At 37.0% G+C, this 25,036-nt stretch overlaps 1 protein-coding gene across 14 annotated transcripts in view; it reads left to right on the plus strand.

Annotated features, from left to right (window-relative positions):
* PDE4D (phosphodiesterase 4D) overlaps positions 1 to 25,036 on the plus strand; it is a 729,058-nt gene that overhangs the window by 366,897 nt on the left and 337,125 nt on the right. The window contains exon 1 of one of the 14 annotated variants that reach the window (XM_036901633.2): positions 19,513 to 19,950. The exons of the other annotated variants lie outside the window; for them this stretch is intronic. Within the exon in view, the coding sequence (XP_036757528.2) occupies positions 19,862 to 19,950 (89 nt within the window). The 5' untranslated portion in view covers positions 19,513 to 19,861. Of the gene's footprint in view, positions 1 to 19,512; positions 19,951 to 25,036 lie in introns of those variants that run through there. 14 annotated transcript variants of the gene reach the window in all.

Here is a 25,036-nt window from a genome sequence, read left to right on the forward strand (position 1 = left end):
ATTTCACCATGTATTTTGTTGTTATTGTTGCAGATACTTAAAAGGTAACATTGTATTTAAGTTATGTGATTCAGGGGTTGTAAGTATGTGACTCAGTAAAGTTAAGTCTGTGCAATCAAAAACTCTAGAGACCGAGGGATGTCTGAAATAAAAAGGTTTATTGAGCCTTTACAGATGCTAGCCAGAAAAAGGTCTGAGTCCTAGGGCGGGAAGTTTCTGGTCCACCAGCAGCAAGGCCAGTTAACAGAAACAACTTGTCCGCCGGAGTCTAGAAGCAGGGCACATTTATAAGGGCTTTCAAGGAAGGTTTTCTAAATTTATACTGGCAATAGATAAAGAAAGTGGGCTAAGGTGAATGGGGAAAGTCCTGGGACAGGCAGTTGGTCCCCAGAGAGGGCTGGTGGACTGTTCTTTGATGATGGTCTGATGTTGGTCACACATAAGGGCTGGGCAGTGATTTTGGGGACCTTCTAGGTGATTGTGGAAATGACTTCGTTCAGGAATGTGGAGTTTGTGGTTAGCTACTTCCTGAGACTATTGACTGATGAACTTACCTCATCTCTCTCCCTCATTCCCCAGCCCTTCCTTGTATCACTTAATTTAGGGCATTTCATAGTTTTTGTCTAATCAAAGGTTTGAATTTGGGTCTGTGTTTAAATGATCTGTATGTCAGGTACAAGGAAGGTGACTGTATTGGAAGGTAAAGGAAATATAAGGAAACAAGAGAAGAATGTGCATTCAGTGAGAGATTGAAAAAAAAAGCTGAGAAGGGCAGAAAACTTCAACTCCAGGCATGTAATAGCCATGAGTGTGTGTCACAGGAATAAGATGCCTTTTCACGAGCAAAGGCAATCAACTGGAGACAGTCTTCTTCACTTTTCAGAGACGTTGGTTTTCCAAAATTTCTGGCCAGAGTATTCCTAATTTGAAGTTTTGAAAAAGGAATGGCTGTAAGCATTTTGAGCCAGAAGACAAATTTTAAGTTAGAAAGTTATAAAACAGATCCACTTCCAGAAACCATGTGGAAATAGAGTTCTAACGAACTATACATTAACCATTTCAAATAAAAAAGAGGAAATTTCAGTAAAGCTTGATACACAAAAAAGAATATAAAATATCAGAGGTGCTCAGGAAGATGTGGGATTTGTAGTTGTTGTTAATAAACAAAATTGAGCCAAGTAAATTTGAAGATCTCATTGGCTTTATTAAGCAATTCATGAACTGGGCAACATCCCTCCTAGGAAGTAGGGAGATGCTCCAAGGAATTGAATAAGATGGAAAGTTTTTATGGGAAGGAGGGTGGAGCAAGAAGATGTTAGCAAAAGGAAAGGGAATTATTTCAGGCCTGGTCAGGAGGAGCAGGGGGTCTTATCGTGCACATGACCTCAATCTTCTTTTGGGGGATGGAAAGGGCCCCTGTGACGGATTACCTGCTTGGTGCTGACCAGAAAATTCCTGGTTGACTGTTAAGACTACATTCTGGAGGAGGTTCAAACTGCAGTTAGTTTAGGCAGTAAATCCTGGTTTGGTGACCTGGCCCAGCACAAGTGACTGGCTCTTGGGCCTGTGGCTTCCTTTTTAACATGCAGAAGGGAGGTATCCTGTTAAATTGCCAACAAAGGACTATGGCCTCATTATTATGCACTATGCTTGTATTTGTATATGGAAGAAGTGATGGAGTGATATTTGAATCAAACATGAAACAAGTAAACTTCATATTAATTATAAATGATACATTTATTGTATTCTAGAAAGGCTGTAGGTGTTTATAAAAGTAATTACAAGTTTTCTTACTAAATGTGTTAAAATAAACAGAGATGGGGACACTAAATGTACTTCTGGTCTATGTTCTATCCAATTAATAAGAAATAATGTAACTCAAGAAGCAAGAAAGTTCTTGTGCCCCTGGTCTTGATGGATAAAGAAAGTACTTCGATCTCATAGAATTTTTAGCAATATAATCATATCAGTGTCTAAGTCATCAGGATTAAGTCCCTGAGGAGATACTACAAAAATCAAGGACTGTAAATATTTTCACTGAGAAAATACAAATTTGGTACTTGAACCACAAAGCTAATTGACTGGCCTACATCTCTCTTTGCTTTAACTAGTATTGTAGTGATAGGAGTAGAATCAGAGAGCACCGTCAATTGTTATGGTACCTTTAGGAAAATAAGTATATTTTTTTCCTCTTAAAAATCTAAGTATCAGAGAGATTCTTTAGCCCAAGAGTCAGCAAACTTTCTGTGAAGGGTCTGATAGTAAACATAGTAAACATTTTAGACTTCGCAGGACATAAAGTTTGTATAGTAACTATTCTTTTGTGACGTTAAAGAGCACATGCAGTGATCCAAAGACAATATGAAATGAACGAGCGTGGTATGTTTCTATAAAACTTTAGTTAGCAAAGCAGACAGTGGGGGGATTTGTTTCTGTGGTAGTGTGCCCTGCTGTAGCCCCCTTTGAAGTGAAACATTTTAAGTGTACTGTAAAAGTTTTGAAACAGTATGTATTTTGGCCACCTTCTATTATAGGTTACTCTTGGTATAAATAGGAATGAAATGATGCTCAACTGTAGTTTAGAAATAAGAAATAAACAAAAAATTGTTGATGAATTTAAACACTAGAGGGCACAAAAGGATATTTTTAAGTCAGGGACCTTTTGCAGAACACTGCAGTTTTGAAAAACTACCTCAAATAGAGTGATGTGACCTCAATGTGCATAATTTGTCAGAAATGTCGGCCTGCAGTTTCAGTGACCTCACTGGCCACAAGAACTTGAAGTGGTTGACCGACTCTGTGCTGCTGTAATAATAGCCATGTGTCTTTTTTATGCTTGCTTTGGTCTTTTCATAAAATGTGACCAAAATTAAGGATTTATATGTGGAACTTTTTCCATCTTAGAACAATCATTTTTTTATTGCTGTAGTTTCTAATTTTCATGTGGTAAGAATCCGCTTTGTAGTAAGTAACAAGTTATTTTCAGTTATATTTTATTGATCTTTTAAAAAGTCATAATAAAAAACTTCATGCAAATATACTTTGTTACTTTGATTTTTGAACTGAGTTAAGGGTTTATTTTATAAAAATGATTAAAAATCATCAGGAGCCTCAAGCCTCAAAATACAAATACCATTTAATCAGCCTCAAAATACAAATACCATTTAATCTAGCAATTCTACTTATAGGTATTTGGATTAGGGAGGTAATCTGAGATATTAAAAAGGTTTACTTTCAAAGCTATTTACCACAAAAGTACTTACAATATTGAAAACCTACAGAGAGGTTTTATATATATTCTAAATCTTCCATTAAGCTAATGTTTAAATAAATTTTGGTGTTAGATTCAGCCAACAGAATCTTATCAACCATTAAAAAACATTTTCAAATAATTTTTAATGATATGGAAATTGCTTATAGAATAGCATAAAATGTAAGCAGAATCCAAAATCAATACAATAAATTCTCAACTGAGCATTAAAAGTAAATGTGTAAATATATGTAAATACATATAAAATAAAGCAGAAAATGAGCCAGAAGAAATTACAGTGTTACCTTTAGGTGTAGATGATTTTTCTTCTTTTTACTTTTCTGCATTTCCTAAGTTTTTCTATAATGCACATTCTTCATTTATATAGTCATAGTCAAAATAAATGTTCAAACAGAAAACAATTTCAGCATTCTCACAGCACGTTTTTGGGTATGATTCTTAGGTCAGTGCTGGTAAAAGTCAAGTTATAAAAAAAGTATATTATTCTATGCATCAGAAAATCCATTTAAATGAATTCCTGACTATTAGACAGATGCCTCAGTAGAGTAACGTTTTCAGCCCTGTGGGATAGGCGAGTTTGTCTCTGCTTCTGTGCTGTGGCCGAGCTATCATGCGCTGTGCAGAAAGAGGAGCATGGAAGCAATAAGAAGGCCAGGGAGCAAGAGCCTGCTGCAAAGGCCTGTGCAGGGTTAGCCCAGAACTTCCCTAGAAGATCCCTGGACATGTGCAAAATATGTGAATATGTGCTTTGTGAGCGTGCACACACACTCACACTCACAGTCCATTTATCCTTCTCCTTCAGTATCTGTCTTCTGTCCTTGCCTTTCCCTGAAAATGGACCTCAAGGAGTATGTAGGGAGAGGGGCTAGAGATGGAAACTGGAGACTCACTGATGCTCAATTGGACTTCGCCCTGAGCACAGAATTCCTTAAGGAGTGGCCTTTCATAAGTAATATTGGCAAAAATGCCCCAATCATATGGCACAAAGCAAAAGCTGTCACTGGATTTAATTAACTTTTTCTCATGACTTTCTTAGTAGCATGAGTTACCTGCTAAAAATATACTTTTTCCTTTTTTTATTTCATAAAAAGATAGTTGAAAGGGTGAGCAGACTTGAGCAAAGGCAAAATGTTTGAGCTACACAGGGTAATTTTTTTCTTAAGTCTCTTTGTATATTTTAATAGTTTCATCAGAGCTTTTAAAAAACTCCTAGAACCTAGGAGATTGAGAACCATGCCCACATGTTTACCCAACAAAAAATTTGATAAACTGAGTGAAAAGATAGAATTGAGACCAGCTAAATCCATCAAGCAAATTTATGACTTAATTTTCTTCTCTTCATTTTAGATTTTGAACCAAATGGCTTTTAATGTAAACGAACAGTATCCGTCATTTGGAATTGTTTACAAAGGCATGTCAGACATTCTAAAGTCTACTGGCTTATGTCCTGAAATGATACTTACTTGTTTATGTAGATGAAATGTTCTCAAACATATCAAGGTGCAAATAAAGCTCTATCATGTAAGCATTAGCTCTTGTCCCCTGGGTAGGTGGGGAAATGGATGACTTGGCCTATCTAAACTAATTACCAAAGGAAATAAGAGAAGAAGCCTTTAATCCTTTTTGGTGCAAAGCAGAATTAAATATTCATTACCAGAAGGAATAGCAGAATTTAGAGCAAAGTAATGAAATTTCCCTGGAGTCTGTCTTCTAAGAAGTTTGAGGGACTCATTTAATATATATTTATTTAGCTCCTACTGTGCCGGGCAGTCCCAGAAATACATGACCCCAGGAAGTTCACAGCCCACTAGAACACTGAGTGTTCAGCGTTCATTTTCTTCACAGCACAACTTCAGAGGAAGGGAGATATAGTATGCAGTACGCCCTAGATAAGAAACGAATTAAAGAAGTAAAAATCCTTGCCATTCACTACAGATGCCTTTGACATGTTTATTCCCATTTCCTCATACCTCTATCTCACCAGATAACCCATATGTTATCAGCTAAAATGTTAGTTAATATTCACAGTAAGGACAGAAAGCTTCCTGAGTGTGAACCATACAGAATGGTACAGTGGTCTAAATGTTATGTTGAAAAGATGAATAAATTCTAAAGATCTGTTACAGAATATAGTGCCTAGAATTAACACTAGTGTTTTGTGTACTTAAAATTTCACTAAGAGGGTACATCTTTAGTGTTACCACCACACACAAAAAAATCCAAAAATCAAAGAGACACAAGCAAAGTTTTAGAGATAATAGGTATGTCTGTTATCTTGATTGTCATGATGGTTTCACAGGTGTATGCAGATGTCCAAACTCATCAAATTGCATATATTAAATATGTGTAGTTTTAAAAAATATATCAGTTATACCTCAATAATGATTTTTATTTTTTTTTAAGAATGTTTATTATGTATGCCAATATCTTGGATATTGAGAGACAGGAGAATGTAAGGTGGGGTGTGGGAGAGTGGAATTCATGACACTGTCTCTCTGGCTCCAGTCTTCCCTGCTCAAATCCTTGTGGAATAGCATCAGATATTAATTGTTCCAAAATTCTGCTTTCATTATTTTGCTCATGTGTTTAGAAACTTTTGATGACTTTTCACTTCTGAATGGAACAAAGGTCCTACTCCTAATATAACATTCAAAGTTCTTCACAGTCCAGTCTAAACTTTTCTTTCCTATGTTTTCCTAACTCCCATGGTTTGTAATCATCCCCCTCTGAACTTCAGTGATTTCACCAGGCATTGGATATATCTTGTCTTCTCCTGCATTGGACATATCATGCTTTTAAAGAACAGCAGCTGCTTGTACTTGTTATGGGATAATTCTAGTCACAGTGTTTAGTAAATATCTGATTAGTAAATATCATTATCTATTTCATATGGATCAGTGCATTCATCCACTTAGCAATTGTATGTTAAACTCAAACCACTAACATTCCCTATTCTAGTTGCCGATATAGAGCAGTGAACAAAGCCATCTGTTCTAATGAGACTTTGTTTTTTTTGCCAGGGGTATAAACAATGTAAAATACACAAACATGTACAAAATATGTAGTAAGTCATGATGAAAAATTCAATGAAGAAAAATAATGCAGAGTAAAGAAACAGAGTAATGCAGGTCTATTTTACATTGAAGAGTCAAGATAGGTAGCCCTCTCCATTTAACTGACATTTGGGAATGGAAGAATCATGGAGATACCTAAAGGAAGAGCATTTCAGGAAAAAGAAATAGCAATTGCAAAGGTCCTGAGGTAGGAGCAGGCACATTGTGTTCAAGAAACAGGAAGAAGACCAGGGTGGTGGGACCAAGTAAACAAGGGAGAGAGGAGAAGGAAAATAGGTCAGAGAGACAGGAATGGACTTTGTAAGCCGTGGTGAGGAGTTTGGATTTTATCCCAAGTGAACTGGAAACTAGTAGAGGGTTTTGGGCAGAGAAATGAACATTTTCAAAGGATCACTCAGGGTATTCTGTGAAGAGTAAACTTACAGCAAGGACAGAAGCAGGGAAAGTGGTTAAGAAGCCACTACAATAGTCAAGAGACAGTGGTGACCAGGGCCAGGTGGTGGCAGTGAAGGTGGCGAGAAGTGACCAGATTCTGGCTACAATTTAGAAACAGAGCTGACAGTATTTGATGATGTATTTTCACATGGGGTAAGAGAAAAAGCAATGAGTCAAAGATGACTCAAGTGTTTGGATCTGAAAAAATTAAAAACTTGTGTTTCATTTGCTGACTTGGGGAAATCCAAGGGAAAAGTAGGTTTAGTGGTGGGGTGATGGTGACATGAACCAAAAATTCTGTCTGAGTATCTTAAGTTTGAGAAACCTATTTATGGCAAACTCTTCCAATCCTACCCTGTTTCCCTTTGGCCCACCCCAGAATTCCCCTTTGACTGTGTTGGACAGTTGCTGTGTGTTAAGTCAGTGTCTTATCTGAGGCACCTGGAGGCCTTCTGCAGCACCAAGGAGCTTGTGAGACTTTGTGTGGGCTGCTCAGAGGGTCTGTGAGCGAGCACTCCCACCACCTGGCACACACCGAGGGACCAGGGTATCCTTCTACGCCCCAGGTTCCACGTTCTTCCATGGGACAATGCTAACGCGTGTGTTTATGGCCCCTCGGTCCCCAAGAAAATTGAGTTCCATCTGCCCACAACCATCACCTCCTTATTAATGCACTTTATTGACTTTTCTCCCTTTCTGTCCCACTTCCCCATCCCCTAACTTTGTAAAGTTACCCCCTGCCTTTTATCCAAATAAAATACCTATGCCAAGACTTTGCAAGGTCTGCCTGGGAGGAATTCAACCTCACACTGTTAGACATCCAAGAAGGGAGTAAGTATACTATTTTAGAATCAGGGAAAATGTCAGAGATGGCCATATAACTGCAAGGTGTGTCCTTCACAAGCCTATGTGAAGTGCATTGCATAAGACCTGAATATGGGCGGGCTTCTGCACATGATTGTTGCTTCCTTTTCTGCCTCATATTCTCTTTTCCACATGGACAGTGATGTGCTTCAGTGAACAGTCTGAGTTTTTAGCAGAGGCCACAGCAGTATTTCGTAATGCAGCTTGAGTAGTGATGACAATTTGATTGGAAGGTAGGGGATACTGGGGATTTGTCTTGAATCTGCATTGGCAGAGGAAGCACAGTGTTTTTACTTCCTCTACATGTTTGTTTTGGGTGGTTTGGGAAAATCTGATAGAGATTATGGAGGGCTACCCCAAGCCATCCTTTGGTGTTGCCATTGCTTTTTAGTAATGGTTTGTGCTCAGCGTACTTCCTTATTTGCCTAGCTCACAGCTCAGAAGCATGTTTTGTATGACATAGTGTAGCCAGCACAGGCAAAGGGAAGATCATACTTAATTCCAGTCAACAGTTTAACTGAATGTGAAAACAAATCCTTCTCATGTTTTGAGTCAGGTAAAGCCCAACTCTTTTTGCAGACATTATATCACATTCCAGAGTAATTTCGCTTTTACAGGAAATACCCAGAATTTGTTTTTCCCACTGAGCAGCTATCTATCTATAGCAGATAATTTTAAGTCAGTGGAATTATTTACATGAATAAGATTTATTCTAATTAGAGAGTTAATTCAAGCACATAAAAATACCCCTAATTCTCACATTACTGAAATGGTAATATTTTCATCTGTGGCTATCACAGGAAGTTTCAGATGAATACATTTCCAAATGGTACTCATAATCATACTAACATTTTATAAATAAATGGTTCTATATTTTTCAGACAAATGGACAATATTGGATTTTTAACATATTCTCCAGTTTTCAGTATTCAGTTTTCTTTTGTCAAATGGAGAAATACTGTTTATCAGAGCAGAAGAGCAAGTTTGTCAAGTGGTGAGGATAAATAATGGTGATTTCCTATTTTAAGAAGTACTTTGAAAGCATTACTGTTAAGAAAACACACGCATGTGGAAAAGTTATGTACACACTTAAAAACAGAAAAATAGGATACCAAGTCTGTTCATTGCCCATGCCCACATATGCATGCCCTCTAAGGTCTAGAAATCAGTCAACAGATGATGAAGGCTAAGGAAATGCCTGTTTGGCTAGTTGCTCTGTCAGGTGAAAAGGGTTCAGCCGTGAGAACCTCTCTTCAGAGGGGTTGCTGTGCACACTTCTGACTCTTCATAAAGAGAATGTACTTGCACACTGGTATGAAGTGGATCTCTGGATCTATCATAAGCTTGGCTTCTCTTTTTGTTTTTTTCTGTCCCTGGCTCTTCTATCTCTTGGAGGCTGCTGCTCTCTCCTCTCTAATTAAATGTCTTCAAACCACATCATGCTGCTTCTAATTTGATTTAAAATCATATTGTCCTAGGTGTTAAATGATGTGTATGCTTATCAGGCTTCCCAGCACTACTCTCTCTATCCCACATCTCAGTAACATATAAACTGTCTATGAGACATATTTAAGTTAATGTGAATTCAAGAGTTTTAATTCCTGACCTATGGTTGAAATCTAATCAAACTAAAATCTTAAAACTTCTGGCAGGAAAAGAAAAATTACTAAACTTTTTTAGTAACCTATTTTTAATTTTATATGGTTACAAAAGTAATCCCTATTTGTTGCAGATAAGAAAGTTTATAAATGCCTATGATCCTACCATCCAGAGATAACTGTCAACATTTTGATGTATATTTTAATTAATTTGATTTAACTGATAACATGCTATTTGGGATTAATTAGATTCTACTTAGTATTAACAATTTCATAATGTACTTCATTTTATTGAAATATAGTTGATACATAACATTGTGCAAGTTTAAGGTGGCCAGCATGTTAGTTTGATAACATTTATATATTGCAATCTGATTGCCATCGTAGCATTAACATTAGCTAACACCTCCATCATATCACATAATTATCATTTCTTTTTTGGGGTAGGGATAATTAAAATTGAATCTCTTAGAAAGTTTGGTGTTCATAATACAATATTGTTGTCTATAATCACTATTCTGTGCATTAGATCTCCAGGGCTTATTTATCTACTAGTTGCAAGTTTGTACCCTTAAACATCATTCCTATTCCCTCACTCCCCATCCCTGGTAAGCCCCATTTTACTGTCTATTTTTACAAGTTTGGCTTTTTTGGATCCCACATATAAGTGATGTTATACAGTATTTGTGTATCTTTATCTGACTTATCTCACTTAGCATAATATCAAGGCCCATCTATGTTGTTACAAGTGTTAGGATTTCCTTCATTCTTATGGCTGAATAATCCTCTATTGTATACATATACACCACTTTATAATGTACTTCTTAACAGAGTATTAACACTCACGTCTTCCTGAAAATGCCACTCCATGGTTTTGATAGCTTTGTATGCTATTTTCACTGAGCTGCTATAATGAGGTTCTATTATAGTTGCAAATACACACCCATAAATATATCTGAAGAGCTGATCATCTGAATCTAAGATGCTCTAAAGTCCTCCAAGCACCCACAGAGCTGGAACACGCCAGCATGTGGTACCTGCTCCTTGATTGGATTCTTTTTCACATATCCAACTCCAAACATGAGCTGAGGGTGCTCAGGAATTATTTACATGAGTTCTTTGGTTTCATGGAGACTAAAATTAGTTTCCTTCTGGCCCTTTTGTGATGTCATTTGACCTTGATGTGCATCTCAAATTGCTGAGAAGGTAGCAAGCTGACTTTTCCATAGGCACATCAAAAATAGTAGATGAAAAAAGAGATTCACTGATGTTGGGATTTTTTTTTTCATGTATTACGAAAATAGAGTCTCTTTCTTATCCATAATACAGTAGACCTAATGTTTATATGATATTTATTTAAAAATATAACAAAAGGAAAATAAAAAAGCCCAAGAAAAGCCAAAAAGTTTACATTTATTGAAACATTTCCTGATTTACAGCTTTTATAGCATATTTTGTACAATATGAGTAATTATGGAAGATTCCTAGTTATCCCATTCCTAAGACCCTGACTGAACTCACAATTTACTCAGTTACCCTATATTAAACAAATCAGAAAACATGTTACCTAGGAGTAAACTGGAATAAAAACCTCAGGGTTAAGTGTTTTATTACTTAAATGGATATTGATTTTGATAATAGGTGATCTTTGAGCATATCTTTAACTTTTTTTATTAACTTATTTTTGTTAGTAGATTTAGGAATTCAAATTTATTCTGTTCTTCACATTAAACATATTATTTTGGCCTGTACAAAGTCCACCCTTTTATTTAATTATAGAGAATTTTATTATAATAGAAATAAAAACATATCATTTTTGCCTGTACAAAGTCCACCCTTTAATATAGAATAAATAGTAAAACCTAGAGCTTTATAATTTAGGCTCAACATAATGTACAATCCATAAATATTATTCAGATGAATTTTATTATAAGAGTATAGTTCTCATTGTTCAAATCCAATATGATAATCCCCTGTTAAGAAACAATTTTTAAAATGTTGTTGGCAGAATCTAAGTGGTAGATGCATAGGTGTTCACTGTAAAAATCAACTTGTATCTATTTTAAACATTTTCATAATACTATTTTAGAAAAAATATTTTAATACAGCAAGTATATTCTACATTTTTTTCAGGACCAAGATTTATATGCTCACTCAAGTTTGTGTTTTAGGGCATCTGTAATTCAACTCTGGACTATCACAAGGCTGATGGCCCTATTTTTAGCATGCTTATATTTTTGTTTATTTGTAAAAGGAAGATGCCAAGGGACAGTTCGTCCATTTTAATGTTGTGAGCATTATTGATACTATTTTTAAATTGAAGTATAGTTGACATACAATATTATATTGCTTTCAGGTAGAACCACATAGTGATTTGACACTTATATACGTTATGAAATGCCCACCCTGATAAGTGTAGTTACCATCTGTCACCATACAAAGTTATTACAATATTATTTACCATATTCCCTGTGCTATACTTTTCATCCCTGTGACTTACACGTTCCATTATTGGAGTTTGTACCTCTTGCTTCCCCTCACCTATTTAGCCCTTCTTCCACCCCCAATATTGATACATTTAATTGAGAAAATACTGAGCTCTGTAGGGTACAGAGATATTTTAATGAGGTGAGATCTTTTTCTCTGGTTTGCTGGCCTCTCTGAGGGGACAGGTCCCATTTTTATTGTATATCCTCAGCCACCTAGCACTAATTTAGACCCACACTTGGCCCTAGGAATGAAATAACTTCTTTATAAACATTTCTCTCCTATGCCTCTCTAAGTCTGACAGAATATTAAGAATTGACTGTCGGAAGAGAGGTGTTTTTTCCTGGCCCAAGTACCGAGAAAGGTGTTTTACCAGAAATATCTCATTTGGTTTGTTTTTCATGTTCATCATCTGAAAAATCACCTTCTCCTAAATTATGTACATTTTTTTCATAACCAAGACCTCAGGTCATTTTAGATTTCTGTAAATATTTTGTTCATCTTCTCTTCCTACTGTCCTGATACTTTTAAAGAATGTAAACCCAGGCCAATGTCTTATATGCCTTGATTTTCAATTTTTGGTTCATTCAGTTAGTTCTAAGCCCCATTTGGGCATGATTGTGTCCACCATTGATCATCAGTAGCTTCTGGCGTAACACCTGGCACATGGTATATGCCTAATAGATATTTATGAGTGGGTCGGAGGACTGAAGGAAAAAAAGGGGAAAAGGGAAGGATGGATTAGCCATTGAATAAAATTTCATATGGAAACTAGCTTACAAGGCCATAGCTTTTAGGATTTTGTGATTTAGAGTCATTCTTATAATATCTAGAAAAATACTTCACCAAACATTTCATTATCTGTACTTAAATAGTACTTAAAAATCCACGCATACAGTTTTATTTCTTTGACAGCAATTTATTTTATTTTCAAATGTAAATCCCTTAAAACCTTAAGAGCTACTGTAACTTACTTGTCAAAGTAAAATAGATCCAACTGAAAAATTTGAATCAGAACTTGCTATAAATAATTTTACTTGATATCTATCACCTGACCAATGAAATAATAACTGCGTTCTCTGATTTACTTGCACAGTTTAAAGGTAGTGAATCTAACAGACAAAGTCCCTAATTTACAAATGGCTGATTTTCTAAAATTCAGAGGTAAGCCAGAGTTTTAACCAAGGACCATTATTCACCAAGTTGAGAAAGTCACTTAACTCCACTGAACCAATAGAAATAAGATTGGTGACGTGAGCAGAAGCAAGAGCTAGCACCTGCCCTCGCCCTAGTAACACCCTAATAGGGTAATGTCTGTTATAAATTTCTTAGGTGTTTGGAGGGATAGCTAGAAAATGGTGCCTTAATTTTCAAGCATCTTGTTACAAAACAAAACAAATAATAAACACAAGCTTTGTTTCCTTTCATTGTTATTTAAATGTTCAGATTCTGTTTTAGCCCCTAGGGAATTGTTGCCATTGGTTGGACCAAAGTGTTTTATTTCTCTTCTACGTAAAATACGCAGAGAGGAAATACAGAGCGATGCACAGTGCGTCCACACACGGGCACTCTCCCTCTCCCCAAGTCTTGCCTTATCTGCCAGCTGCCTTCCCTCTGCTGCTGTAACCCTCTCCTAACCACAGTTGAGCCCTGCCAGTCCCTGCTGACAACCTCAGTCCTACCTCAGGCCCACCGGCTGCTCTTGACCCTAGATTTAGGAATTTAAAGAGGTGGGGGAGTCAGTTACCACAGACATAAGATTCAAGATAGACATAAACTCGCTTGGATTCATCTCCAACGCCTATTACTTTTGTGGTGTTAAACAAGTTTCTTAGTCTCTCCATGCCTCAGATTACTCATCACAAAATGGTGATACTAATGCTTACCTGAAGCTGGTTAAGGTCAAATAAGATTTCCTAACTATTGTATCTGTTACCCATTCCTTCTGGGAAAATCTGAAACTTCCTCCATGACGGAACTGTCCACAGAAAGGGACCTGCCCTCATGCGCCCCTGCACTCATTTACCTTCTAGGTGTATCCTGGTTCAGAGCATAGGTTTTACAATTGGAGGGACCTGAATTTTTATCTCAGATCTGCCACTCACTGGCTCTGTAATCATAGGGACAAGTTACTTAAGCTTTCTAAGCCTCTATTTCCTCAACCATAGAACATGATAAAAATAAGACTAAACTCATAGATACAGTATTGCGAGGACAATATAATTTGTGTTAAGCCCTTACCACAGAATAAATACCATGTAAGTGTTTGGTACCATCATAGCAAAATAAGACATTAGAAAAGTATTCTGACCCTCACAGACTCAGCCAATGCACCGGAAGTTGGTTTGGGGGGGTGACAAGTCAGTAACAAGTATCCCAAATTGGGAGAGTTTATGAACGTTGGCTCCAAAAAATAGATACCCAGATTTAGTGAGATATTGAATATGGTCATGGAAAAAATTCACAGTGCCAAAAAGTTGAACGATGAAATTGTTGTTTAGAGAGTCTTGGTATTTGGGGTCTTTTTTTCTTTCTCGCCAAGGAGCAGTTTTGTTTTTCAGCCTGGTAATTCTATACTGCTTTAACTTGTTTGTTAACATAGTTCGAAAAACCTGAAAAAGGTCACTTTTGTCCATATTTGGTGTGTGGTCCCCAATGAGGAACAGCATGCATTTGGGGTCAGTGTTGAAAATGCATACCCAGTGAAACAACCTGTCTTCAGGATCCCATAAGTTTTCAAAAATAAAAAAATGCAAATATGTCCATATTCAGGAGAAGCCCAGGATTTTGAACAACTGAGAAAAATTCCATCAGCTAATTTTAGTAAAGTCCTTGCCACTTAATTTTTTTTAGTTCTAGTAAACAGAACCAATAGAGCGTTTTCATACTGCAAATAAAACGTCCATATTTTGTTGTTTATGATTGAAATTTAAAATGTAACAGCTTGACATTCTATTCTTACACTTAGGATAAGAAGGTAACATATAGAGAAAAAATTACCCTCAAAACTGAAGATTTGAACCTTTTGAAAACAGTAAAGTGATAGGCCTACTCACCATGCTCATGAGGTAACCTATGTAAGAGTACAATTTGCTCTAATTGGAAATGTTTCAAACAGTATAAAAATAGTTTTCTTAGCTCCCCCAAAAGCTTAACAACATTATCAGGAGTAGTTAAAATTTTGTGCGGCATTTTCAAAATGCTTTCGTATAAATGACCCTATTCATTCCTCTCAGAAACTCTTTGCTATAGTTCACATTTGGGTAAGACCATGAAACTCAGCAATGTCAAGCAACAGTGCTCAAGGTCACATGGCAAGTTCATGGCAAAATTGTACCTCTCATCCCCTCTACCAGGACTTCCCTGAATGTTTGCCTAATGGTGTTTCATCAAAACAAAACACTGTTCTAGAGGTAGGTGTGGATTTCATGTGGTCATAACAACGACAGTGGTTTTTCTGGTTTATCTTACTCATGTATTGCTACAATCATGGCTTCGTCAGAGGGAGCATCTAAGGAAAGATAAATTAAGTAAGGCCTGCCGCTGCAAAATTTTGGCCCTTATTTAGGAAAATTAAAGAATATAATGCACATGATGCATCTTATTTTCAAGAACCCTGAGATTATCAGTTTTGTTTGTTCATTAAAGAAACATTTTTTGTGACTTATTTTCCCAGGCCATTCACGAGGAATTGGGATCCAAAGGGAAACCAGACACTGAATAAGTAGTAATTATAAATATGCTGACAGTGACACAGAGGAAATGTAGAGTGCTGTGGAGACAGCCTTTGGCCTGAAAAGCAGGGAGGGCTTCTTGGAGGAAGTAGCTTTCAAGATAAATTTCTTTTATCTACCCTGTCACTCAACACTAGTCAATAGTAGAGGATTTTTTTTTTCAGTCTGCATTCATGATTACAATATTGAAAAGAAGAATTTTTCTGACTTTTAAATTATTCATATAGAGACAATTGGACAGTTAGACAATTACCAACTGCAGCAGACTTTTACACACATTAATCTGTGTATAAAAGTGCCTTATTGGATAGAAAAGGCTTGACTTAAATATATTCCAGATTGCTAAAGAAATTTCCTAAAAATGCTTTAATGTAGACAGAGACCTTAAGTGTATAGCAAAACATTTTGATACACAGTCCACAATTTTATCTATGTTTTATTCTTATAGTTAGTCACACCTCTTGTCAGTTGTTTAATTTTAGCTCTTTAATTACATTTTATTTCTGTTTGTGTCCTGGGACATATGTGAATAAAGGTGCATTTGTAGCAGCTGAAAACAAACTGTGGGATACTGTCAGTTCTGTTAGCATACTGTGTGTTAGAACTCAGAAAATAATTTTCCTCCGTTCCGTAACATGGAAGAATTAACCTCTAAGTCAAGTAGACACATATAGTTTAGAACGGTTACTTGAAAGCAACTCAGAGAAAACACTAACATTACTTTGCAGCAATTTCATTTGGAGTAATAATTGATCACTAATTATAGTGATAAATTAATGTAATAAAAAGCCTTAAACCAGTTCCTTACACTGTATGAACTAGTTTTCACAAGTGCACAAATCCGATTGTTAGATTTCCTTTTGACATACTCTTTTGCAATCTATCAGCCTGAAAATAGGATTATTACAATGAAACTCCCATCAGAGATCAATAAAAATGAAGTTATTTGCTTCCACATAAACTTCTACTGCCTTTGAGTGTGTGAGCAGTGACTATTTCAAAATACAGCATTATCCTGAACCCATATCTCTGCCTGCTCTGGTTTCCTGAGGCAATATATTTCAACATAATGCAACCCCACTAATGTAACTCTTTGTTTCTCTGAAGTTCAGCTCACCACCCCCCACCTGACTTGGTATGTAAGCAGATGCCTGTGTATATTATGTTTAAATATTCCCACTTTTAAATTTGTGAGTTTCAGTGTGATTCATAGTGACTATCTCCTATAAAGGAAACTCTGATTTTCTGTGTCCAACACCAAACCCCAAATTTGCCATTTGTAACATCTGGAATCTTGGAGCCAAATCTTAGAGTCAAGAGGCAAAAAAAGATGCCTTATTTAGAGCTCTGTAGAACATAAGATCTGAGTTATTGGCAGAAGGTGGACATTTTGTTGAGGTTTTACAGAAGTTAAAAATAAGGCGGATAATAATTGGGTAGAGACAAAGTTCAGATTTCAGAATTTGCTTTTCCCTGGGATATAAACTTAGTTTCCAACTTGTAAAAGAAGAGTGTATTTCTGGGATGGAACATCTCCTCTTGCCTTTCGTCTCTCCTTACTAGTGTTCTTCTGGATAAATAAATGCTTAATAATGACAAATTGCAATATTCAAAATATTTCTACTTTATTTCCTTTTCTACGCTTTTGAACATATTAAGTGAAAGTTGTAAACATCAATGACAATGAAGGTTCATCCTGGCAAACATCTTATTTAATTTTGTATTTTTTCCATTTGTCTAAATTCTCATGTCTGTGAAGTCCTAGATAGCCCCTCAAAACACTATTGATATTCCTACCTGAAATTAAGGCTTTGCTCATGATTCATATCAGAAAATGTACCTTACTTCTGTGACCTTGCTGAGGCCAGATAACCTAACAGGGGAATGAAGCGTAACTGTATGGAAGAAATGAGAAGGAAGTGGTAAGTATTTTAAAAATAAATAAATAAATAACATTAACAATGGTAAATACTGCTTGTGTCTTTATCCAGTTTCATGTAGGATTTCACATTTATGGATCCACTGTGTTTATCCCATTTATTCTAGATGTCTGCTTTAAAGAAGCAGGGGGGAAAAAGAAGGAAGAAATGTTTTGGCAAAATCATAAAAAGACAACTTTGCTTCATTAAACATTTCTTTTAGAAAAGTTGGACATTCTATAGTATCTTCTTCATTCTCCCCTAATATTTTATCAGTTAGATATCAATTAATAGAACATTTTTAAAAAATGTGAATTAGCATGTCTACCAGACAAGTGTTAGTCACAGTGCCTGTTGCTGGCTTCAGCCTGGCTGGGGAGATAGGGTGATAAGCCCAAGTAGGATAATTGCAATGTAAGTAATATTGTTGTTGCTCCCAAAGTTGTATGTTTAGATGGTAACCTTCATTTTCAGAAACCATTGAGGCTTTTTCACCTACAAATTTTAAAATGCCACTGGATAGAATGAGACCTTTGTATTGCATGGAAGGTGAAAGTCCATCTTTGCCAGGACTATTCCTCCTGCCCTACCACTTGTGTCTGTGCCCCACCTTCACATCAGTCCTCCCACCCCACCCACTTTCTGGGGCACACCCCACCCCCCTCACCCAGACTCCCAGTTCTCTTACACTGCCTGGCTTCAGTTTCAGATGAAGCCATTCTCCTAAATACCAAGTTGTTCAGGTCTGTATTAACTCTGCCAGGAATGTTTGCATTTCCTAAAAGCTGTCATGACATGGAAATTAAATTGTAAAAAGGAATGAAAGATGACACTGGAATTTTGTACACCAAGAAAGGCAGGCTTCTGTGGGGATAGAACCTTCTGGGTCCTTCTCAAAGAATACCAGGAAGGTGATCTCCAGTTTTGCTCTCATGAAATGTGGATCCATATACAAAAGCATAAAAGGTGTCATTTGTGAAGCATGAAAATATTGCTAGTTGATTCAGAGAGAATGCACTTATTTTTGAACTCTTGGCTTCTCCACGCTTGCTGCGGTTCAGTCAGTTATCTACTCACCCACTCTTACAGCCCAACTGTCAGATAGCCAAGAGGTGAGACCATGCAAATGTTTTCTATTGCTCCTTCCCAAAGCTGATAGGGAACCTGTAGTGTTCTCAGGAACCCTTGGTGTGCTGGATGCTGTTGTGAAAATAAGTTTTGTTTACTGACTTGAGCTGTTGTGGAAACTGCATGAATATTTTGGACCCCTTGGGTACATAAGAGATAGGTTGGGCTGCAGGGGTCTGAAAACTTGGCAGATATGGTGAGGATCACTAAGTTCAACTTTTGGGCAATTTTGTCCAGTTCAGAGTGAGTTAAATTCACTCTTGAGCACTGCAAGTCTCCCTAATCTTATCCCGGAGAAGTGGAGTTCTGCCTTGTTTTACAGTTGAGGTCACCCACGGGGCAGTGTTTGGACAGGGACTGATGGATTTATGCTGCCTTGTTATCACGAAATGCAGCTGGGAGGTAAGGGCCAGTGAAGGCGCTGGGGTTCTCTGACTCCTCCAGTACAGGATCCCAAGATACGTGCCTCCCCGAAATATGCTGGCCTCATAAAACCTGGGAAGGACTGTTATTTGGCTTTCATCATTTACTTTGTTTGAAAGAAAGTTGTTTGAAGGGATTTATCAGAGAGTTAAGAAATGTATTTAGGGAATAGAAAATGGACAAGAAAATTGATCTTTGTTTCCAGTCATGCATTATAATTCACTTTCCAAGGTGACGCAGTAGCTCCTTGAGGGAAAAGCTGCCGAAAGCTTTGAAAGCGATCTGCCTTTTTTCTCCCAGTGACTTGCAGGGGGGCACTGGCATTTCTAGATGATTAAATCCTGTGCAGGGTTTGCTAATAATGATGTTCATCCCTGTTCCTAAGAGAAGTTGAAATAAGGAAAATAAGTTGGGGCAGCTAGTGGTGTGAAATTTAGTAGTCTTTCTCGAATTTCCCAGCTGTATTCATGTATTCACTTTTTTTTTTTAAACAAAGGCCCTCTATTTACTTTTTCTTTTTAACGTCACACTTGATAGAAAGGTTCACCCACTTCAATCATCCTTTTTACAGTGTGTGTGTGTGTGTTGTGCTTGTCCAGAGTGGCATGTGACCATGCTGTTTAATCAGGACTGCATTTAAAAAACAAATTTGCAGGGGAGTGTTTCTCACAATATTAATGAGATAAGGTCTGTGTGAAGCAAGCTCTGTTGCAAAGGGCAAGTGTCAGGCAGCAGGAAGTCCTGGCCATCCCTTCCACCCCTGCTTCAGTCAGCCTGCCACCTCCCTGTCAGCGCATACCGCCACACAGGGGAAATGCCTGCACTGGGCCACAAGTGCCTCCTGCTCCCAGCGGGCCCCTCTGGCCCCAGGGCTCCTCACCAACTCTGACTTCCTGCTGTTTCCAGCCATCCTGGCACCTTCCTTACAATGGCTTTTGTCTGGGATCCTCAGGGAGTCACATTGCCAGGACCATCTCCAAGAGCCAAATCAAGACTGCGGTTCTTAAAGTCCTACAGGTATCACGCTTTGTTTTTTGTATCTGGGAAGAATGTGTTTCATCAGCCTCCGTAGCTTTGGACCCTTGCAAATAAGCCTTTGCCACCCTGCCTGGGTCTGTTTAACTCCATGTTAAATTGGCAGTGGAAGAAATATGAGCTAGGAAGACGTGAATCTTAAAATAGTCAGTTGTATGTAGGAACCTGCAGAAGTAGAAGGAAGTTAACTAACTGAAAGCTGGTTTTGAGAGTTAAATTGTGAACTTAAAAAGCATTATTACTGGCAGCTGGAAAACAAGTATATTCGCATGCCTAATGGACTTAATGGAGCCAAAGCTGGTCATGCTAACTTTCAGTTAACCTTTCAAATGTCGGGAAAGAGATCTTGTTTGATTAAACAAGTAAACAAGCAGAAACAACAGAATGCTGCTGTGCTGTGTGTAAGTGTTGCAGGACACATCCATGTGGGGAAGTAGAAACTCTCACTGTAGTCTACATGGTAACTCATGAGTTTTAATCTGGTCCAAGGGAATTAGACACCATGAAATCAAAGTAAATATTTTGTTACTCTTTTGTTTCTAAAGATTTTGGTAGAAATCACATGAAAATTTTTTACCTCATAACCTCAATTAATTGTAAATGATAGCTTGGTTTTACATCCAGATTAGTTTATTTTAACCAAAAAACTGGGGAAAGAAAAGACAAAATAAAAATGTTTGATTTCCTTCTTTGCTTGAGTATTCTACATATTTATTAGATATTTCTAGATTCTTCACACATTTTTTAATTTCTCATTTGTTTATCTAGAGCACTGAAAGCTGTTTCAGCAAGAGCAAATAGAAGTGAAATCGTTTGCAAAATCTCAAGAATAAGGTCTTTCTTATTTAGACCAAACGTAGTGTATCTGGAAACTACCAGACATATATACACATAGACATGACATTTGGATTAAAATGTGTTCTTATTTACTTGTGTAGAAGATATTCAAAATTTGGATTAAAATAATATATGGGAATTACTTATTTGTTTTAGACAGTATAGAAGATAGTGCCGTTGGAATTTTTTTTAGGGAACTATAAAATGAGAGAAATCAAATTATAAACTTCACTAGTAATGATGTGTAAGCGAACTTTGACATAGGATAAATAAAAGTTGGCAGCTAAAATTTTAAGTATTACCTCCATATATTTTAATTTCAAAACAAAAATACTATTTATTTTTATTATTTTGTTGTAATTATGAATATGGTTCAACATTAGAAATTATATGACTACTGTATGCTTTTCATTTTACCGAATGTGCATCTCATCCTCATTATTTTCACCCAATGCTTATCATGTGCTCAGTTTTATGCTTGTTGTAGATTTTTTTATATCATTAATCTACAATTACATGAGCAACATTGTGGTTACTAGACTCCTCCCATCATCAAGTCCCCACCACATACCCCATCACAGTCACTGTCCATCAGCATAGTAAGATGCTATAGAATCACTACTTGTCTTCTCTGCATTGTACAGCCCTCCCAGTGCCCCCCACTACATTATGTGTGCTAATTATAATGCCCCTTTTTCCCCCATGATCCCTCCCTTCCCACCCATCCTCCCCAGTTCTGTCCCTTTGGTAACTATTAGTCCATTCTTGGGTTCTGTGAGTCTGCTGCTGTTTCATTCCTTCAGTTTTTTCTTTGTTCTTATACTCCACATATGAGTGAAATCATTTGGTACTTGTCTTTCTATGCCTGGCTTATTTCACTGAGCATAATACCCTCTAGCTCCATCCATGTTGTTGCAAATGGTAGGATTTGTTTTCTTCTTATGGCTGAATAATATTCCATTGTGTATATGTACCACATCTTCTTTATCCATTCATCTACTGATGGACACTTAGGTTGCTTCCATTTCTTGGCTATTGTAAATAGTGCTGTGATAAACATAGGGGTGCATCTGTCTTTTTCAAACTGGGCTCCTGCATTCTTAGGGTAAATTCCTAGGAGTGGAATTTCTGGGTCAAATATTATTTCTATTTTGAGCTTTTTGAAGAACCTCCATACTGCTTTCCACAATGGTTGAACAAATTTACATTCCCACCAGCAGTGTAGGAGGGTTCCTCTTTCTCTACATTCTCACCAACATTTGTTGTTGTTTGTCTTTTGGAGGGTGGCCATCCTCACTGGTGTGAGGTGATATCACATTGTGGTTTTAATTTGCATTTCTCCAATGATTAGCAATGTGGAGCATCTTTTCATGTGTCTGTTGGCCATCTGAATTTCTTCTTTGGAGAAGTGTCTGTTCAGATCCTGTGCCCATTTTTTAATTGGATTATTTGCTTTTTGTTTGTTGAGGTGCATGAGATCTCTATATATTTTGGATGTCAACCCTTTATCAGATATGTCATTTACAAATATATTCTCCCATACTGTAGGATGTTTTTTTGTTCTATTGATTGTATCCTTTGCTGTACAGAAGCTTTTTAGTTTGATATAGTCCCACTTCATTTTTGCTTTTGTTTCCCTTGCCCAGGGAGATATGTTCATGAAGAAGTCATTCATGTTTATGTCCAAGAGATTGTTGCCTATGTTTTTTTTCTTAGAGTTTTATGGTTTCATGACTTACATTCAGGTCTTTGATCCATTTCGAATTTACTTTTGTGTATGGGGTTAGACAATAATCCAGTTTCATTCTCTTACATGTAGCTGTCCAGTTTTGCCAACACCATGTGTTGAAGAGGCTGTCATTTCCCCATTGTATGTCCATGGCTCCTTTATCATATATTTGACCATATATGTTTGGGTTAATATCTGGACTCTCTATTCTGTTCCACTGGTCTGTGGGTCTGTTCTTGTGCCAGTGCCAAACTGTCTTGATTACTGTGGCTTTGTAGTAGAGCTTGAAGTTCGGAAGCGTGACACCCCCCACTTTATTCTTTCTTCTCAGGATTGCTTTCGCTATTTGGGGTCTTGGGTGGTTCCATATGAATTTTAGAGCTATTTGTTCCAGTTCATTGAAGAATGCTGTTGGCATTTTGATAGGGATTGCACTGAATCTGTAGATTGCTTTAGGCAGGATGGCCACTTTGACAATATTAATTCTTCTTACCCAAAAGCATGGGATGATTTTCCATTTGTTAGTGTCCTTTTTAATTTCTATCATGAGTGTCTTGTAGTTTTCAGGGTATAGGTCTTTCACTTCCTTGGTTAGGTTTATTCCTTAGCATTTTATTCTTTTTGATGCAATTGTGAATGGAATTGTTTTCCTGATTTCTCTTTCTGCTAGTTCATTGTTAGTGTATAGGAAAGCAACAGATTTCTGTGTATTAATTTTGTATTCTGCAACTTTGCTGAATTCAGATACTAGTTCTAGTAGTTTTGGAGTAGACTCTTTATGGTTTTTTATGTACAATATCATGTCATCTGCAAATAGTGACAGTTTGACTTCTTCTTTACCAATCTGGATTCCTTGTATTTCTTTGTTTTGTCTGATTGCCATTGTTAGGACCTCCAGTACTATGTTGAATGAAAGTGGGGAGAGTGGGCATCCCTGTCTTGTTCCCAGTCTTAGGTGAAAAGCTTTTAGCTTCTTGCTGTTAAGTTTGATGTTGCTGTGGGTTTGTCATATATGGCCTTTATTACATTGAGTTACTTGCTCTCTATACCCATTTTGTGGAGAGTATTTATCATGAATGTATGCTAAATTTTGTCAAATGTTTTTTCAGCATCTATGGAGATGATCATGTGGTTTTCTCCTTCTTTTTGTTCATGTGGTAGATGACGTTAATGGATTTTTGAATGTTGTACCATCCTTGCATCCCTGAGATGAATCCCACTTGATCATGTGCATGATCCTCTTGATGTATTTTTGAATTTGGTTTGCCAATATTTTGTTGAGTATTTTTGCATCTATGTTCATCAGGGATTTTGGTCTGTAATTTTCTGTTTTGGTGGGATCTTTGCCTGGTTTTCATATTAGAGTGATGCTGGCTTCATAGAATGAGTTTGGAAGTATTCCCTCCTCTTCTACTTTTTGGAAAACTTTAAGGCGAATGGGTATTATATCTTCTGTATATGTGTGATAAAATTCAGTGGTGACTCCATCAGGGGTTTTGTTCTTGGGTAGTTTTTTGATTACCGATTCAGTTTCATTCCTGGTAATTGGTCTGTTTAGATTTTCTGTGTCTTCCTTGGTCATTCCTTGGTCATTCCTGGGAGGTTGTGTTTTTTTAGAAAGTTGTCCATTTATTTTAGGTTATGCTCATTGTAGATTTGCAAACTTTGTTGTGCATGCTTTCAATAGATGGTTGCATCTAGACTCTCCTTGTCATTGAGATCTGTGTAGTTTCTAAATATCATAAAAACCTATCTGCTGGTTAGAGTGAAAGCTGTACCTTATTGGACTAAAGAATTTCAATAATCTCAAGAAATGTAGAGTTTAAGGTCTGTTATACCACTTTGCAGATATATTATAAATTTGGTTTTTCATTTTTTCATTTTCCTTTGGTCGAGTTCTGATCCTTTCCAAAATACAACTAGTAATGGAATGTTCCGGGATATGTTTTCCATGTATTTAAATGCCCCATGTTTGTAATTTGAATAGGCCTTTTTTATAACAAGCTTAAGAGGTAAGGACGATATCCCGCAGAGCCATCATGTGCCAGTCTCCTTTGGATTTTGCGTGATTTTGTCCCTCATTCATTTTTAATTTGGATATTAATCACCAGTATATTTATTTGTTTGCTTGTTTATTCATTTATTTATCTATCCATCCATCCATCCATCCATCCATCCATCCATCCATCCATCCAGTCTTTATTGTTCTCGAGGTCCTGTTTTGTCTCTCCATCTGGACTGCACATTCTTTGGGGTCAGGGGCTCCCTCACAGGCAACAGGAGTGCCATTCATATGCATTTGTCAAAGCATCTTGCTACCCTTGCTACCTTTGATACCGCCCCTTTATTTACAAAATCAACTTGATGGTATGATGAGTGCCTATGATCATATAGGCAGAAAGTCGAGTGGAAGATTAAGGAGTTAGGAGGACAGTTAGCCACTCTGGTCTCACATTTTCAGATTTCTATCAGTGCTCAAAAAGAAGTTATCATGCAGCTACA

The sequence above is a fragment of the Manis pentadactyla genome, chromosome 2, assembly GCF_030020395.1.
Source record: "Manis pentadactyla isolate mManPen7 chromosome 2, mManPen7.hap1, whole genome shotgun sequence".
Taxonomy (NCBI): domain Eukaryota; kingdom Metazoa; phylum Chordata; class Mammalia; order Pholidota; family Manidae; genus Manis; species Manis pentadactyla.